We start from the raw sequence: 20,213 nt of genomic DNA, 5'->3' as shown, positions 1-20,213 counted from the left end.
CACATAATCCAAAAGAGAATAAAGAAAGAAATTGAGAAAATATCAGAACGAGCAAAGAAAATACTATCCACCCTTTGTAAGCATCTTCCAATGTACCACATTCTCACTCTCTTTGTTTTCTGGAAAAATGACAAAGCTTTTTACTTGATCTCTTAGCATTTGGAAATTCCGTTTATCAAATCGATTTTGAGATAAGAATCACACAAGGTCATGTGTTTTGAACTCTTTTAACGGTATAACCTGGCTTTAATATCTCTAACTATTGTGAGATCAGGCACCGTATAGTGCATCATAAAGATGTGATGTACAGATTGTCCTCGAGCTGGTTTAATTACACAATGATTAATTTGTCCTTCTATCTTATAAGAAAATAAAGTCCTCTTCTGTGCTTATGAGTCTTGATTGCACAGTTGAACAGATTAAACTGAACAAATTCCCATCACTAGCAGTAGCAATATCAATCCTATTAGCCCAGTCTCCTCTAGTCCTATTGAGGTTTGAGCGCTTGAGATTTTTCCGTTCTTTATCTAATCAACTCATTGCATATGACGTTCTGTAATGCTTATGCTGAATACTTGACGTCATGAAATTTGTCAGAGGCCTTGCACGTGAGGATAATTCTCTTACTAGTGGTTGTGCATGTGATGAGTAACAATTTATCCTTTAACAGTTATTTTCTGTATTCTGCCTTCATACAAGGCAAATGTAGTTATATTAAAGCTGTTGTAAAGACTTCATTTGCTGAGGTAATGTAGCTTGATTGTACAATGAAACCAGCTGCAAGCATGTCTAAAGACATTTAAACACTAAGAATATGATTTAAACATCTAAAAGACTGAATTTACGTGTATGATGAATTTTCTTTTTTCTTTTTTCATTTGTACATTCTAGTAATTTAGCAGACACTCTTATCCAGAGTGACTTACAGTTAGTGCATTCATCTTAAGATAGCTAGGTGAGACAACCACATATCACAGTCATATGAGGTTTATTTACAATAAATGTGTGTAATATTTTGTTATACCTTAAATTATGGCACCGTATGGATATGACATCTCAAAATGAGCGTTACATTTTATTTTTCATCCCCTTCTTCAGAACCTCCTGGGAAGCAGTGGCAATTGTTAGTTAGTGGATCCTGGTTAAATAAATAACATTGAATGAACCTAGAGCTATGACCCCTAAAGACAACTGTATGTCTCTGCCCACCAGAGCTGTGTTGTGTTGATGGATGAGCCATTAGTCCTGGTGGGAGGAGAGTCCACTATACCACTATATAAAAAACTCCACAGACAGACATCTCCTTTGCTCTGTTTTACGCCAGTTGGACATGGGGGGAGGCTTCTACGTAAGTAAGGTTGTTGGGGTGGTGGACATTGTGTTTGGTGCAGGGGCAGTGGCCACCATAATTGCTTTGGCGGTCGTTTATTCTCAAGAAGTAGCTAAAAACAACGAGGTTGTCAGTCCGACTAATGGAGGTTCCACTGTCAAGCCACCGGTCAACACACCTGTTATACCCACAACTGCACCCTCTAATGAACCATGGGACAAGTACCGTCTCCCAGACACCCTGAAGCCTGACCACTACAACCTGACCCTGTGGCCTCGACTCACCGTCAACGCACAAGGCCTCTACATCTTCACTGGGAAATCCTATGTGGTCTTCCAACGTGTGAAGGAGACAGACCTGATCCTCATTCACTCCAACAAGCTGAACTACACCAAGTGGGATGATGACCATCTGGCTAAACTGACTGCTCTCTGTAGCACACCTGCACCAGCCATTAAGGCTTCCTGGCTAAAAGTAACAACCCAGTTTCTAGTGTTGCAGCTGCATGGCAAGTTAACTGTTGGAGAATACTACAAGCTGGACACAGTGTTTGTTGGAGAGCTGGCTGATGACATGGGAGGCTTTTACAGGAGTGTATATATGGAGGATGGAGAACAAAAGTAAGTTGCTTAAACTCTGTGATGCTGTGATGTAGATTGACATGATAGATGTAATATTTTATATTTGATTACACCTACATTTGAGAGATTCTTTCAAAACAATTGATAACCATTGTACTGTTTGTCTCAGAGTTGTTGCAACAACTCAAATGCAGCCCACAGATGCCAGAAAAGCCTTCCCCTGTTTTGATGAGCCTGCAATGAAAGCCATCTTCCACATCACTCTCCTCCACCCCCCTGATACAGTAGCCCTGTCAAACGGCATGGAGCATGGTCAGTACTGTGAATGTTTAAATTAAAGCGCACTTTGGCCTGTATGGCTGAGATCCTCATAAGCAATTAGAAGCTGTGATGTACTGTACCACTCTGTATCATCTCACTCTCAGATTGTTGTAAATTATGTTTAGTTTATGGGAAACATGCAGGTTCTCTGTTGATGACCGATCCAAAATGGAACATACTGTATTTCATTCAAATCTTATACCTACAACTGTATTTAAGTTGTACGTATTAATATATACAGTACTTACAACTGATCAAAACATCTTCTTCTCTGTTCTCCTCTTTTACTCTACTCTTGCTCAGCTTCTGCTCCAGTCACTGAGGTGGGGCCCGAGGTGGCTGGGAATGTTTGGAGGACATCTTTCGATGAAACTAAGAAAATGTCAACATACTTGTTGGCATTTATTGTCAGTGACTATGCCTATATTAACAGCTCAGCAGACAATGTTCTGGTAATTGTTTTAACCTATTCTTTAGAATAACAAAGTTTAAGACCATTTTTGTCATTTGTCACATTCAAGGAAAAAGCTCATAATGTACTTGTGTCATACTAACGGGAATGACCTCATTACAAGTCTATGTGGATATAATCAGGTTTGTGATATACAGTAAGAAGTACACTGCTGCTAAATTGTTTGCAGATCTGGATCTATGCCCGCAAAAAAGCCATCGCTGATGGACAAGGAGTTGCTGACAGGTGTATAAAATCAAGCACACAGCCATCTCCATAGACAAACATTGGCAGTAGAATGGCCTTACTGAAGAGCTCAGTGACTTTCAACGTGGCACTGTCATAGGATTCCACCTTTCCAATAAGCAATTTTGTAAAATGTTTGCCCTGCTAGAGCTGCCCCGGTCAACTATAAGTGCTGTTATTGTGAAGTGGAAACGTCTAGGAGCAACAACGGCTCAGCCGTGAATTGGTAGGCCACACAAGCTCACAGAACGGGACCGCCGAGTGCTGTAGCACGTAAAAATCGTCTGTCCTTGGTTGCAACACTCACTAGCGAGTTCCAAACTGCCCCTGGAAGCAACGTCAGCACAAGAACTGTTCGTCGGGAGCGTCATGAAATGGGTTTCCATGGCTGAGCAGCCGCACACAAGCCTAAGATCACCATGCGCAATGCCAAGCGTCAGCTGGAGTGGTGTAAAGCTTGTCGCCATTGGACTCTGGAGCAGTGGAAACGCGTTCTCTGGAGTGATGAATCATGCTTCACCATCTGGCAGTCCGACGGACAAATCTGGGTTTGGCGGATGCCAGGAGAACGCTACCTGCCCCAATTCATAGTGCCAACCGTAATGTTTAGTGGAGGAGGAATAATGGTCTGGGGCTGGTTTTCAAGGCTCAGGCTAGGCCCTTTAGTTCCAGTGAAGGGAAATCTTAACGCTACAGCATACAATGACATTCTAGACTATTCTTTTTTTTTTGTTGCCCTTTTTCTCCCCAATTTCGGGATATCCAATTGGTAGTTACAGTCTTGTCCTATCGCTGCAACTCCCGTACTGTTAGGCCTACTGCTGCTAGGTAGCTCTCTCTGCTCTCTCTCTCCCCTCTGTCTGTCCTTGATTGCAGGAGTGAAGTCTGGTGTGCGGGAGTCAGGGTTCCAGCTGCAGCTCATTCACCATAATCACCTCAGCCTTTAAGACCCGGTCAAACTTACTACTCATCGTCAGATCATAGTCAAGACGACCATGTTAGTCTCGCTGCCGACTCAACCTGGTTATTTTTTGCTCTTTGTGTTTTTGGTCTGTTCTATTAACTTTTTCTCCTGTGCCACAGATATTTGGAACCTGACTCCTGCCTCCGCTTCACTCCTGCCACCACCATCCTGCTCTCCACTACCGGACCTCTCTTTTGGACTCATCACGGACACTAGGACATTACGGTACCACACCTGCCCTGATCTGGATCTGTTACCCTCCCTGTAACCTGGACTTGCTCTTCCCCTATATTTGGAAACCTGGACTTTGAACATTGTAAATAAACCTGTTAAAACTTCTCTGGCTTCGAGTACTTGTCTGCATTTGGGTTCTTATCCAGTTAAATCATAACACGTACGGACTCGGGAGAGGCGAAGGTCGAGAGCCATGCGACCTCCGAAATACGACCTTGCCAAGCCACACTGCCCACTTAACCTGGAAGCCAGCCGCACCAATGTGTCGGAGGAAACACTGTACAACTGGCGACCGTGTCAGCGTGCATGCGCCCGGCCCGCCACAGGAGTCGCTAGAGTGCGATGGGACAAGGATATCCCATGCGTCGCCTCATGGGTCTCCCGGTCGCGGCGGGCTGCAACACAGCCCGGGATCAAACCCGGATCTGTAGTGACGCCTCAAGCACTGCAGTGCCTTAGACCACTGCGCCACTCGGGAGGCCCACATTCTAGACGATTCTGTGCTTTCAACTTTGTGGCAACAGTTTGGGGAATGCCCTTTCTTGTTTCAGCATGACAATGCCCCCGTGCACAAAGCGAGGTCTATACAGAAATGGTTTTTCGAGATCGGTGTGGGAGAACTTGACTGGCCTGCACAGAGCCCTGAGCTCAACCCCATCGAACACCTTTGGGATGAATTGGAACGCCGACTGCAAGCCAGGCCTAATCGCCCAACATCATTGCCCGACCTCACTAATGCTCTTGTGGCTGAACGGAAGCAAGTCCCCGCAGCAATGTTCCAACATCTAGTGGAAAGCCTTCCCAGAAGAGTGGAGGCTGTTATAGCAGCAAAGGGGGGACCAACTCCATATTAATGCCCATGATTTTGGAATGAGATGTTCGACGAGCAGGTGTCCACATACTTTTGGTCATGTGGTGTACATGTATTAGGATCACTGATGATGTGAAAACCTGTCAAATGTATTGTGGTATATTTAAAGCAATAAACAGTTAATGAATGGAGATTAGCACAAGCTAAGGATTACAGTACTACCAAGATAATCTTATCAAAGAGCATTATTGTGATGAGTGTGATAGAAGGAATCAGGCGCAGGAGGGTAATCACCGAATGCAGAGTTTATTCCATCGTACACAAATAGCGCTGGATAGCGACAAACGAAACAGGCACAGGGGAAAATCTACCCCGGAAATAACAAGGTACGAGTAGCTCCACCGAGCTACACTACTCTCACAATTAAACAATCACCCACAAGGACAAGGGGGGCAGAGGGAACACTTATACACGGACTAATGAGGGGATAAGAACCAGGTGTGTAATATAAACAAGACAAGACAAATGGAATGATGCGAACAACGAAGTATCTCATGACAGAAAGGGAATATATGCCGTGGGAGTCAGCTCTCGACAACTTTGACTTTTTCTACCTATGCAGGTTGGTTTATTTTCTAGAAAGGCAATATGCAAACAATACAAAAATGTTTTTAAAAATAGTATAGGAAATAAAAAAATATTGGAAATAACACTTTAGTTGTGTTTGTTTCTGTATTTTAGGCTTACCTAAAAAAAAAAATTGAACCACTTTTTACATACTATAAGGGTATCACTGACAACTGGAAAACAGTACCCACTGGACATATGGACCAGTGAGTTTATCAATAATATTTCATTATAATAATTTTAACCTGCTATGTCTACCTTTGCACAGCACTATGGCTTACTTAACTGCTTGAAAGCCAAAACAATCCACTTACTTTAGTTGTACTGTATCTTCCTACCCTCAGGTACAACCAGGTGAATGCCATTAGGATGGCCTCTAGCACTGGAGTGATGGAGTGTCAGAATCTGACTAAAGGCTGGTACAGCCAGTGGATGGCTGACCCTGTCAACAATCCGTGAGTTCAGTGGGACTTGAACGCAATTCAGATTAATTTCTCCATACCATTAACAGTGAATATCAAAATGTTTTAGCACCACTAGATTAAGATTAAAAGGTGTAATGATAGATAGGATATTCCATGCCGCAAAATTGATATATTTTATTTCCTATTAGAATACACCCCAACTTGAGGACGACAGTGTACTGCAGTGCTATCAGTGCAGGGGAGGCTGCAGAGTGGGAATTTGGTTGGGAGCAGTTCGAGGCTGCCAGCATCGCTATTGAGGCAGACAAGCTTCGATCTGCCCTGGCCTGTACCAAGCAGCCCTGGCTACTCAACAAGTGAGTTAAGAGTGCTACGTATCCATGCCACATTGGTCAAATATCCTCCTTGTGAATGTGATCTGTGATTATCCCTCCCCTAAGCATCAGAGAGTATTCAATAAACAGCAAAGCATTGATTCTCTGCCTGGCATAAAAAGGAGACATTTTCAAGGAGTGCTTTAAAGAGACTAGTGTGTCTGACATTAATATGAGGTGCTTCAATGCTTCATACTGTCTTTGTACCTCCTTGCCACATTGAGGTACCTGGACTACACCCTGGATGCAACCAAAATCCGCAAGCAGGATGTCACCTCTACCATTGTTTACATTGCAAGCAATGTTGTCGGCCAGTCTCTGGCCTGGGACTTTATGAGAGACAGATGGGGTTGCATCTTTACTCAGTGAGTTTGAGCTTTTAACACATATTGTATTGATTGTTTCATTTCAAAGTAATTATTTGTCACATTTGGTACACTGATATTTGATCTAATTCTTCATTAGATGCGGTTCTCTAACTTGACCTCTTCTTCTGTCATAGGTACGGTGGTGGTTCTTTCTCCTTCTCCAATCTCATCGATGGTGTGACCAAGAGGTTTTCAACTGAATTTGAGCTCAAACAGGTAATATTACAGATTAGGGGATTTGTCAGCACATATTGCTCATCATGTTTGTATTGGGATACTATGTGGACCCTGAATATTGAGGTTTCTATTCACTGTCATAGTTCATGCAGTTCCAGGCAGACAACTCTGAGCTTGGCTTCGGCTCAGGTACCTTGGCAGTTTCACAGGACATTGAGAGGACAACAGCTAACATCAAATGGGTGGCGGAGAACAGGAACTCAGTGCAGGCATGGTTTAAAGCACATGCTGATATACCATAATGGTCACATGGAGAAACAAACACCAGTCCATTTATTTATTATCCAAGACCAATCCTAAAGCCATGTTCCCTGTTTTGATGAGAATTTTTTGTCTATCTAACAGTTAGTTATCCTGCCCCCTAGTTATCATGCCCCCTATTTATCCTGCCCCTTAATCAGAAGTACTATGTAGGCCTATACTTCTATTTTTTTGGAAATAACTTTATCTTTGTATGAATTAAAATATCATTCTTCTATCAATAACTTTTTATGGAAGTACATTTTTATCATAACATATTTAGCTTAAGTCAATACTCTTAATATTTGTAGACATTTTAAGGCACTAACTTTGTAAAATGCTGCTTTGCTATGAAACACTGTGGTTTATGATTGTGGAAATAATAAATGCAATTGTTTTACACTGCATTTTCTAATGGTGTAATTTTGATTCTTATGGACGTTTACATGACTGGAAATAAATAATGATATGATAATCAGAGGACTAGCACTCTGAAATAGTCACTGGACAAACATATTTGATTAAATATAGTGTCAACTAGACACTTGTTATGGTAAAACGTACACAGTAATAAGGGCACTGTAATGTAACTACTCATCTAAGTACAGTGTAACAAGTATTGTAATTACTCATTACATTGCACTTACACTGTACTTACAGCAGTAACCCTAACCCTTACCTAAGACCTAACCCAATTACAGAGTAAGGACAGTGTAAAAATGACATTAGATATAACAATACAGATATTACAATTCTTGTTACACTGTAATTACAGGAATAGTAACAGGGCACTGTAATTATTGGACTTGCGAAGCAAACGTCCCATTGTAAATCTTCTATATACTTCTTCTTCTTATTGTCGGGCTTGCATGGCAAAAGCCCCAGCTTCAATCTTCTTCTTCTTCTTCTTCTTCTTCTTCTTCTTCTTCTTCTTCTTCTTCTTCTTCTTCTTCTTCTGCTTCTTCTGCTTCTTCTGCTTCTGCTTCTTCTGCTTCTGCTTCTTTAGCATGCTACTCCTCCTACACTGTTTAAGCTAGAAACACTGTTCAAACTTCAAAACATTGACATTTTAGTCATTTAGCAGACGCTCTTATCCAGAGCGACTTACAGTTAGTGAGTGCATACATTTTTCATACTGGCCCCCCCATGGGAATCGAACCCACAACCCTGGCGTTGCAAGCGCCATGCTCTACCAACTGATCTCACACGAGTTGCTTGTATACAACTTTTTGATGTCTTTTATACTTTTTAAGTTATTCATTTTTTTGTCCTTATTTTTGACAATACTTCATTCACTTTAATGTCATTTTCCTCAACATTCTAAAGCTCCCCATTGTGACATCATCACTTCCAACTGCTATTCACTGTCAATGCAAAAATATCACTTTTGACACAAATCATCTACTTACACTTAGACAAAAAGTTAGAGGGTATGACATATTGGTCTACTTCTCTGCTATTCAAATCTAAAATAATAACAGAAATATCCGGTACGGATGTAACAATATAGCTGTTTTAGTTACCGCATCGACAACATGTTTTGTAACTTATTTGCAAACAACTACTTATTTGACCACTACCCCAACAAGTTAGACAAAAGATTAGAGGGAATGAAATCTTCCTCTACTTCTCTGCTATTCATATATGTTCACGGAACCAAAATATTCGCTACTGATCTTACGGTACAGCTGTTTTAGTACCTGCATTACCACATTTTGCCCAAACGTTTTCCAAACAACTGCCGTTTTGACCACTAACCCAACAAGTCAGACAAAAACAAAGAGGGTATGAAATCTTTCCCTACTTCTCTGCTTGTCAAATCTGAAATAATAACAGAAATATTCAGTACAGATGTAACAATATAGCTGTTTTAGTTACCGCATCAACAACATTTTCTGTAACTTATTTACAAACAACTACCTATTTAACCACTACCCCAACAAGTTAGACAAAAGGTTAGAGGATATGGCATCTTCCTCTGCTTCTCTGCTATTCATATCTGTTCGCGGAACCAAAATATTCGCTACGGATCTTACGGTACAGCTGACCACAACCACACAACGTCTAACCACAACCACACAACTTCTGACCTCACCACTACTGACCACTCAACTACAGACCACAACTACTGACCACAACCACACAACTTCTGACAACAACCACACAACTTCTGACCACAACCATACAACTGCTTACCACATCTTGTGACCACACAACTACTGACCATAACCACACAACTACTGACCACAACTACTGACCACAACAACTGACCACAACCACACAACTTCTGACTACAACTACACAATGTCTGACCACAACCACACAACGTCTGACCTCACAACTACTGACCACTCAACTACATACCACAACTACTGACCACAACCACACAACTTCTAAACCACAACCACACAACTACTGACCACATCTAGTGACCTCAACCACACCAACTACTGACCACAACCACACAATTTCTGACCACAACCACACAACTACTGTCAACAACCACACAACTACTGACCACTCAACTACTGACCACAACTACTGACCAAAACCACACAACTTCTGACCACAACCACACAACTGCTGACCATATCTAGTGACCACAACCACACAACTACTGACAACAACCAGACAACGACTGACCACACAACTACTGGCAACACATCTAATCACCATAACTACTAACCACCACAAACACTGACCACAATTACTGACCACAATTGCTGACCACAACCACACAACTACTGACCACAAACACACAACTACTGACCACAACTACTGAACCACAACTACTGAGAACAAAACTATTGACCACTACTGACCACAACTACTAACCACAACTACTAATCACAACCACACAATTACTAACCAAAACTACTGAACCACCCACCTACTTACCAAAACTACTGACCACTACTAAACAATTACTGACCACAGCTGCTGACCACAAAACTAAGGACCACAACCACACAACTACTGACCAAAACCACAAAACTACTGACCACAACTACTGACCACAACTACTGTTCTGGTCTTCACTATCTCTGGTCTAGCTCTGGTGTGCGCTATAAATTGTAACTACTTAAATGTACATAAATGAACATATCATTAATACCAAGAATAATTGTAACTATTGAACCGTTCAAGCTAGATACACAAAACCAACTGTCATATGTTCAGGCTACCCTAACTTCAAATTATTTTAAACTTTTGTAAACTAATAACTATATAATTGTGCATAAATTAGCATAATATAACCCAACAACAGTAATTATTGAACCGTTCAAGCTAGAGACACCAAACCAACTTTCACATGTTCAGGCTATCCTAGCTTCAAATCATTCAGAACTTGTATCAACAATAACTATATACAGTGCATTCGGAAAGTATTTAGACCCCTTGACTTTTTCCACATTTTGTTACGTTACAGTGCAGAATACATATTTTTCTCTAGAGCTACCTGAATATCTTTGTCTACGATAACACGGTGGGGACAACTCTTTAGTATCATCTATAACGGGTAAGTTCCTTAGAAACAATCAATAATGTGCATGGTCTATTCCTATTTTCAGCTAATTCGTGTGTACTGTTGAAATTGATGATTATGACAGTACTATAGCAGCACTACAGATTCCCTCCGTTTTTATGTTTGTCTTTACAGCAGCAAATGATACTGACCGAGCCCACATTAATATTTTCCATTTATAGTCATATCAATGAGAATGTGGACTCCTGTATTATAATGAAAATGATGCCCTCCAATGGTTCAGGGAACATACTACTCTCTCTAGTAGTTCCCCTATGTGTCTTATCTTCCTCTCTAGGCAGTAGATGCCAGTGGCATGGAGCTTCCTGGTACAGTGCATGATATCATGAACCGCTGGGTCTATCAGATGGGCTTCCCAGTGGTCACCATAAATACAGCCACTAGACAGAACTCCCAGCAGCACTTCTTACTGGACCCTGATTCTGTGTGGACTGTACCACCATCTGAATTCAAGTATGTCTGACTAGTCTGGAGGAGCAGGTTTTCGTCAAGGATCTCTCTGTACTTTGCTCCGTTCATCTTTCCCTCGATCCTGACTAGTCTCCCAGTCCCTGCCGCTGAAAAACATCCCCACAGCATGATGCTGCCAACACCATGCTTCCCCGTAGGGATGGTGCCAGGTTTCCTCCAGACGTGACGCTTGGCATTCAGGCCAAAGAGTTCAATCTTGGTTTCATCAGACCAGAGAATCTTGTTTCTCATGGTCTGAGAGACTTTAGGTGCCTTTTGACAAACTCCAAGTGGGCTGTCATGTGCCTTTTACTGAGGAGTGGCTTCCGTCTGGCCACTCTAACATAAAGGCCTGATTGTTGGAGTGCTGCAGAGATAGTTGTCCTTTTGGAAGGTTCTCCCATCTCCACAGAGGAACTCTGGAGCTCTGTCAGAGTGGTCATCGGGTTCTTGGTCACCTCCCTGACCAAGGCCCTTCTCCCCTGATTGCTCAGTTTGGCCGGGCGACCAGCTCTAGGAAGAGTCTTGGTGGTTCCAAACTTCTTCCATTTAAGAATGATGGAGGCCACTGTGTTCTTGAGGACCTTCAATAATGCAGAAATGTTTTCAATAATAACCTTCAATAATGCAGACACTTCCCCAGATCTGTGCCTCGATGCAATCCTGTCTCTGAGCTCTACGGACAATTCTAAAAACCTGTTTTCACTTTGTCGTTATGGGGTATTGTGTGTAGATTGATGAGGAAAAATGTTTATTTAATCAATTTTAAAATAAGGCTGTAACATAACAAAATGTGGAAAAGTCAAGGGGTCTGAACACTTTCCGAATGCACTATATGTCATGAGAATGTTTACAGCATTTTCATCTATTACATACAGTATGTATGAATAATATAATAATAATAATAATAATAATAATAATAATAATAATAATAATAATAATAATAATAACAATAATAATATAATAATTAATTTTGGTGACTAGGTATGAGTGGATGGAGGCAGGAGTGGTTCAGAAATAAATATGGCTGCTTGAGAAAAAGGGTACAGATACAGGAAGCCTGTTTATTAGCGTCCTCTGTAGAAGACTGTGGACGAATATAAAAATATAAAATAATCTGATAAAATAGCATGCAGGTTTGATCTACTATCGGTATCTTCATTGTCATGCATTATATTATTTTCCTCAGCTATAAGCATTAACTTGACAAGTGGTCAGTGGGTACTAGCCAACCTCAATGTGACTGGATACTACAGGGTTAACTACAACCTTGGCAAGTGGGAACATCTCCTCTTCCAATTGAGCGCTATTCATCAGGTAAAAATAAAAATGTAATCATCAGATTACGTTTGAAGGGTATTACTGCCCATGTTATTTTGCTTGAATACAACACTGATGGAGTCTGATTTTTTTCTTCCAGGTCATTCCAGTTATAAACAGCTCACATTTTGTGGATGACTCTTTTAATCTGGCAAGGTTAGGGTTTTGACGTTTTTGAACCACCACAAATGTCACAAAACAGATGTTTGCATCCTATTTTGGTGATTGCATTTCTAACCAGTCTTCCCTTCTACAGAGCAAAAATCATTGCCACAACATTAGCTCAGAACCACAAAATATCTCTGCAAAGAAAAGGAATGCATGCCATTGGAGTTGGCTCTGGATAACTATGGGACTATGCAGGTAGAATGTCAGTCATATATTTTGTGACAATTACACATATAAGATATTTTGAGACAGAAAATACTGATCATACTTGAATACATATATAGTATCTTATTCTCTCTTCTTGTCATTGGATTATGTGAGGAATCTAGTGACACTCTTTCTTTCTACACTTCAAGACTATTACTTCAGACTGGACTAAAGTGCCTGATGGACATACAGACCAGTGAGTGGAATGACCCAAGGCATGGTCTACATGGAATGGTCTGAAAGGAGTATATGGCTTTATGATAACATCAGGCACAACCAGGTACAACCAGGTGAATGCCATTAGGATGACACTGGAGTGGTGGAGTGTCCGAATCTGACTAAAGGCTGGTACAGTCAGTGGATGGCTGACCCTGACAACAACCTGTGATTATTTATTCATTTATAAACTATAGGAAGTATACATAATTTAGCCAATACTATAACTGGATTTTTTAGCTCTGTTTTCAACAACAAAGAATTCTACCCTGTAATAACAACTTAAAACATTTGATATCAGGACACATCCTAATTTGAGGATGACAGTGTACTGCAGTGACATGGCAGCAGGCGGGGCTGCAGAGCGGGATTTCGGTTGGAACATGTTTAAGAATGCCACCACTGCTAGTGAAGCAGACAAACCGATGCCATCTCTGGCATGTACTAAGGACCATGAACTTCTGAATAGGTAGGTTACATTTGATTATTTTGTTAGGGTACTATTAGAAAGATCATGTTGAACTACTGTTTTGACTTTCCATTTTCTTCATATTGACAAATACAGTCTATCATAACAATCTGTATATCTCTATCAATACTCAATGGACTCAGTACAGGTACCTGGTATACACTTTAGATTGTGACAAAATCCGCATGCAACGTCTGTCATCGTTTACATCTCCAGTAATGTTGAAAGTCAATCATTGGCTTGGGACTTTGTGACACAGAGCTGGGAGTACATGTTCACACAGTAAATTGGACACCAAAAAGGCACTTATCAGTAAACCAAATATACAGTATGTACTTGGTTGTGTGTATGGACATAAGTAACGTGTAATTGTCATATTTCCTAGGTATGGTGTTGGATCCTTCTCATTCTCATAAGTGGTGTGACGATGAGATTCTCAACTAAAACTGAACTTGAACAGGTAATGTTTTTGATGATTTTTTAAATTGGATATACAGTACTATCTTTAGCTGCACTGTTCATATATGTCTTTAATTATAAAGAATTGTACTGATTAAATACTCACTAAGAGTATTATGTAACCTTGTTTTTCATGATGTCAGCTCCAGAAATTCAAGGAGGACAACTCTGAAATTGGTTTGGCTCAGGGACTTTGGCATTGGAGCAGGCCATCAAGAGAACTACTTGACGTTTATTGTGATGAGTCTTGTCCTGGAGGCAGAACTGAGCGATTTCCGCTAGATGGGCCAGCTGCAAAGTCAAAATTGGCTATATTTAAGAAATTCATGATTATTATTTTTTTTACTCTGTGGTCTTCATTTAAGGTTATGGTTAGGCATTAGGGTTAGCAGTGTGGTTAAGGTTAGGTTTAAGGTTAGGGTTAGGTTTAAAATCAGATTTTATGACTTGTGAACACTACTGAACCCTACAGAGCTGCCTTCAGAACAAGATTCATGACGAAAAACGCTTACCTGCATATCGAATGGGTGGATGAGCACAAGAAGGAAGTGTGGGACTGGAGGTTCTTGAGTGAGACTGCCTAAAACCCTCAATCCAACTGGCTAAAATATGTTATTCTACTATGGCAGACAAAGTGCTTGGATTATTTGCTGGGTTTTAATTTTATGTTAAATCAGAGATGTTGGCTACTTCCTGGTGATAACATTTAGTCAATATATCATACTTTTCTCTGTGGACCATATTGCAATTTCCCAGAGCACAATAATCTTATGAGTATCTATGACTTTTTATTATTTTAGAGTTTCCGAGAGATTATTTCTATTATATGCTATTTTGTTGAAAAACATTAAACTTGTCCATTAACCTGTCCATTTAAAAAACGTTGTCAAACTGTTGTGTTACTGGCCATCAAAGTGTTGGTGAGAGGAAGTGGATGGGACAGGGACAGATGCAGAGTGTGACATTCCTCCACTGACTGTCTGGGAATCAGGATACACGGACAGCAGGGGATTGGCTGTCACCTTGACTCACCCACAGAACATGCAGGGACATTAAATGAAGCTTAACCCCTGCCTAGGCTGATCATAAACTACCCACCCACCCCCTCTCAGGTTCACCCTAAAGGCAATTTATATAAGGGCTGTGCACAGAAATACATACCTCATGACTCTGCCATCTTGATCTTGGACTCATGTAGATCAATCTTGTGGAATCTGAAAAATATTATGTTTCACATAGAGAAAAGCTGCTGATTTGAGTAAACATGGTGCTGTCTGGACTGAATGAATAACAGAGGAGGCCTCTAGCTGGGCTAATAGGTTTCATTTCTTTGCTAAGGCCAGGAAGAAAGGAAGCTTTAGTGTCAATTAGCTCCATGTCCTGCCCCTGAGTGTTAAATACCACCAAGATAATCCTCTGAAACCCTTACAAGCCCCATGATGGTTCAATTAACACTCCTATGTAATGATGATGGGATATGTGTTTGATCTTTCATAGAGTACACAAAGTTACACTTCAGCTACACTACACATGTCGCCATCAATGTGACGTTCTACCTGCTACACAGAAACCAACCAAAATCACAACAACAAAAAACATTATTTCCATTCACAAGATAGAATGAATGCGCGGGTCAGCCATCGAGAATTGAACCTCAGCGATTCTTGAGCTTGGACGCTGCCATTGGATGTGACACAACGCGAGCAGTATAGTAGTTTTCATTAATTTCAAAGGAAGCGTTCCCTCAATGGCTGATGGCTGATTGCAATGCCGCACGCCCGGTGGCTGTAGTGTAGCAGGGCCGTTTTTAGGCTAGTTATTAGGCCTACCATGTTGTATGCAAGCACATTAAAAAGTTGTGAGGGGAGTGATAAAATAAGATATCAATTTGAACTTTTCTATATATTTAGATTATAGTTATTGATGTTGTCATGTGATACTGTCTGCATCTCCACTAGCCGATTAAACTCAACTCAACGATTGACGATGGAGTTGAGCGCCGACTAGTGTGGACGGACTGGAGATCTGAAGTTTTTCATAAAATACTACTGATTTTAGCACCCCAAAAATTGCCCCCAATTACACACAACATTGTTTATTTTAAGTGATGTCAGAGCTCCAGTCTGCATTAGTCGCCGCTCAACTCCATCGTAAATCGTGGAGTTGAGTTTAGTCGGCTACACCTCCACCTGTATTTCTGGCAGCACGTCCACTCCCACCCTCAACGCTGCCTGAGGAATAGCCTACCTGTTCGGTCGAAACACTTTACAGTATTATTATAACAGCGACCTGCTGTAATAATAATATGCTGATCTGCTCCAGTATATGTTTTTGTAAATGTCTTTGTCAATAGTTCACTGAAGTTTATCTGCATCATACTGGTTGTATTTTTTGCATTTTGTGGACCCATAGGCCTAGGCTACTATACAAAATGTCTACTCACAGTCAGTAGGCCTCAGCATAGTTGGTGGTCATCTCATCTCTGTTTTGCAATGAAAATCAATTTATGCAGCCTAAATAATCCTATCTACTGATATGTAACATGAAGACCAAGGCTTTTTATCACAAGTTTTGACGTTAGCCCTACCGCATGGCTACAGTAATAATTTGTAAAATCTGAACCAACTCTTGAGATTTTTTTTTGTGTGAATGGGCGGGCCCGAGGTGAACTGGGCACTAATCTGTTTGGCGGCGATGGAGGATATCAACACTGACAGCAGTCAATAACTAAATAAATGGTAAAGATCGTTACAATAGAGGTTGCCAGCTTGTAGTCCTAAAAAAACAGAACTGAGTTACATCTGGTTCGTTCAGCCATTCCTATGGGGAAAATGAATGGGGAAAGACTAGGGTTTGGGGATAAACTTTAAAAATAAGGTCTGAGGTTAACACAGGCTTAGGGGATCTTATATGTTTTGTTCTATGAGATAATAGCAGTCAGTTAACATCACCTTTATGAATTATCAAGCCTTTATGTGCTTTATGTGCTTTTTGTAATTACAGAAATGCTTTAAAATTTACAAAAAGTGACGTTAGCTGATTCATATTATCTAATTGAACAAAACGTATAAGATCTCCTAAGCCTGTGTTTACCACAGACCTTATTTTCGGTGTTTATCCAAAAACTCTACAAAAACTCCATTAATCTTCCCATAGGCTTTGTCCAACGAACCATGGCGGAGTTTAGTGCCTATAAACAGACACAGTACAGAATGTCAACTTTTATTTGAGGGTATTTTCATATCTGTTTTAGCATTTAGAAATGTAAAGCACTTTATGTATCTAGTCCCCCCATTTGAAGGTGTCATAAATATTTGGACAACTTCACTTCATAGTCTATTACATTTAGTCAAATGTTTAGTATTTGGTCCCATATTCCTAGCACGCATTTACAGTTTGTTTTGGTTGTATTTTGGGGTTTGGTTGTGCACAATAGAAATTAATGGTAGATAATGTATTGTCACTTTTATTGTAAATAAAACACTTCTACATTAATGTGGATGGTAGAGCATAAATATCATACTCCACAAAAAAATGCTACCTCCCCTGTTATTGGTAATGGTGAGAGGTTAGCGTGTTTTGTGGGCATGATCTTTGGGAATCTGTAACATTCTCATTCATCATTATTTACAATTCATTCATGATTATCAGTAATCATGGTAGCATCCACATTAATATAGAAGTGTTCAGAAAGATATTCTATCATTATTTACCATTCATTTCTATTGGGCACTACATCATCCAAAACACAACCAAAACAAACAGCAAATGCATCCAAGTTTGTAGTCACAAGCTTGATGTAGTCATTGCGTGCTAGGAATATGGGACCAAATACTAAACTTTTGACTAAATTTAATACACTATAAGTGAATTTGTCCAAATACTTATAACACCTTAACATTTTGGGACTAGATACTGTACATAAAGTACATTAATTTCTAATCTGTAAAACAGATATGTATGAAAGTACCCTCGAATAATATGTGACATTCTGTACTGTCGCCTCATATTAAACATTTGATCTCAAATACAAAATGCTGGAGTATAGAGCCAAATAAATACATAGGGGAGTGTATATTATCCTATAATGTGTGTGCAATTCATGTAGGATTATGTGAGATTGGTGGCCTAATGTGTGACAGAGTTACAATGTTGTCAGATGTTTATCCTCATCAGTTTCATCAAGGTTCAGTAGTTTACAAGTGGTAAAAATAACTTTTTCTGGGTTATGATGATATCCTTAGCTAGTCTGGCTAATACCTAACTTGAAGTCCTCCTGTCACAATGTGAGTCACATGAGTCGCGTCAACAAGGCTAATCATTAGCTATGATAAAGGTAAACAGTCAGTTGTAGGCTACAAATCTCATTAAGGTAGCCTATTTTTAAGTCATATTCTACAAATCAAAGGATATATTTCACAAATTGCCAAAACATGATAGGTCATTGATTAATTCAATTAATAAAATACACAAAGCAATATTACTCTCAATATTAGTTTTACTAAAAACATAATCCAAGACACGTAAATACAATTTAGGAAAAATATAATCTAATAAATAGCTACATACAAATCATCTCTCTTCGAAACAATCATAATTGTGTCACAGTTTAGATATTTAGGGGATCTTTTGTCCAAAGTCTCTGATTTGATCTTCTTCTGGTGCATTCACCCAACAACCCCTTCAGTCAGCATTGGAAATAGGCAAAAAAAGGAGCTTGTCACTGGAAAACCTGGTTGTGATATAAGGACATGTCCTGATAGGAGGCAGCTGACGTTAGGTAGTCTGTTTCCATGTGTGGCTCTGTGTTGTTGGTATATGATGTGGCCAGTGGCAGACAGTATTGATCATTGCTCTGGATGTTCCCCTGCAGTCTCTCCTGACACCACTGTCCAGACATGGAGCTGCCCTGGGGGCATTGTGGAATATCTTGTGAGTACTGGCATAGTGTGAAATCCATCTTTCTTTTCAGACATGGGGTATCCTCGCTGAGCCCCAGCTGGGCAGACAGTTGGGAGATGTAGCTGATGGTGAGGAGCAGGGTCTCGATCTTGGTCAGAGTCTGTCCAGCCGGAGCCACAGAGGGGGGCAGGTAGGTCCTGAGGTGGTGGAGGGCTTTGGTCAGGTCTCTCATCCTCAGCTTCTCCCTCTCGCTGGCGCTCTCCCGCTTCTTCCCAGGGAACTTGGACCTAGACCGTCTCTTCTCCTGAGCTGGGAGTTCTTCTATCGCCTGTCTTTTGGCAGCTTGGCTGACACAGCCTGAAGGGTTCACAGCCTCCTTCTCCTGACCAACTCCCCACTGGAAACAAGGGGGAGAGAAGCAGCAAGAGTCAATGGAGGAGGCAGGCGACAGGCTATTACAGGCACTGTAATAACCAGGGTCTAAGCTGGGACAACCAGGCTCCAGCAAGACATCACTGTCCAGCAGATGCTCTCCAGCCTGAAGAAGCAAGAGTTTGGAGAAGGCAGCGGTGTCCATGACTGCAGTGTTTCTGAGCAGCAGGGATCTTCAGTTCAGTCAGTCCTTGAAGAGGTTGTGAGGAGTACTGGGGGATCTCAGAGCTGCTCCCCAATTTATCCTGCAGACAGAGGTGTGATGTGTCACCTTCAGTGGTCACCTCAGGATGCCTAGACTTCAAAGTGCCTGAGGAGAGCTCACACTAGAGGCAGGAGGTCCCTGGGAAATACATCCTCCTAGAGCCAGGTGTGAGGTAGCCGGCAGATTAGAATTAAGCCTGCATCAAGTTCAATAATTCATAGTGGGATTGATTGTTGTATTGATCAATTCACTAAGTTTGGCAGTAATAGATAGGATTGTATTGATTTATTTTTGAATATGGGTAATATTTTGAAAATAAAATGTTTATATTTGTCTTTTGGAATGCAGATTATGCAACTAATTATAAACACCCAAAGACCATCCTATTCTATTTCTACATAACTCAATACAATGCCTACCTTCAGCAGAATCTCATAATTCTCCATGGCCAATAGTCCCAGGGCTCCCAGCAGCCCTCAATGGTAAAAGAAGTGTGCCAGCTGTAACGTGTGAAGAGGTCACACCTCGCCTCTGTTTAGACAAGCTCCTACACTGCCTTGAGAAATAGAGGTAGAGCTGTTTGGTCTATTATTTACTATCCATATTGAACGTTTTTTCTCCCTTCATGC

The 20,213-nt window shown here is 40.8% G+C and overlaps 2 protein-coding genes across 2 annotated transcripts; one reads left to right on the top strand and one right to left on the bottom strand.

Moving 5' to 3' along the window:
• The first annotated feature begins 1,019 nt into the window (after positions 1 to 1,019).
• LOC121577131 (aminopeptidase N-like) lies at positions 1,020 to 7,566 on the top strand. Its single transcript, XM_045223387.1, has 8 exons — positions 1,020 to 1,950; positions 2,081 to 2,223; positions 2,536 to 2,707; positions 5,862 to 6,020; positions 6,179 to 6,346; positions 6,589 to 6,729; positions 6,867 to 6,948; positions 7,053 to 7,566. The coding sequence occupies exons 1-8, from the start codon at positions 1,331 to 1,333 to the stop codon at positions 7,209 to 7,211; spliced, it is 1,644 nt and encodes a 547-aa protein (XP_045079322.1). The 5' UTR covers positions 1,020 to 1,330; the 3' UTR covers positions 7,212 to 7,566.
• An 11,199-nt stretch (positions 7,567 to 18,765) lies between these two features.
• LOC121577129 (mesoderm posterior protein 2-like) lies at positions 18,766 to 20,030 on the bottom strand. Its single transcript, XM_041890918.1, has 3 exons — positions 20,004 to 20,030; positions 19,486 to 19,624; positions 18,766 to 19,427 (listed from the first exon to the last, which is right to left on the bottom strand). Exons 1-3 carry the CDS (start codon positions 20,028 to 20,030, stop codon positions 18,766 to 18,768), a joined length of 828 nt encoding a protein of 275 aa, XP_041746852.1.
• Positions 20,031 to 20,213: the final 183 nt, after the last annotated feature.

The sequence above is a fragment of the Coregonus clupeaformis genome, chromosome 11 (assembly GCF_020615455.1).
Source record: "Coregonus clupeaformis isolate EN_2021a chromosome 11, ASM2061545v1, whole genome shotgun sequence".
NCBI classification, from domain to species: Eukaryota; Metazoa; Chordata; class Actinopteri; order Salmoniformes; family Salmonidae; genus Coregonus; species Coregonus clupeaformis.
The sequence above is the reverse complement of the archived record's forward strand: the minus strand, read 5'-3'. Positions and strand labels throughout refer to the sequence as shown.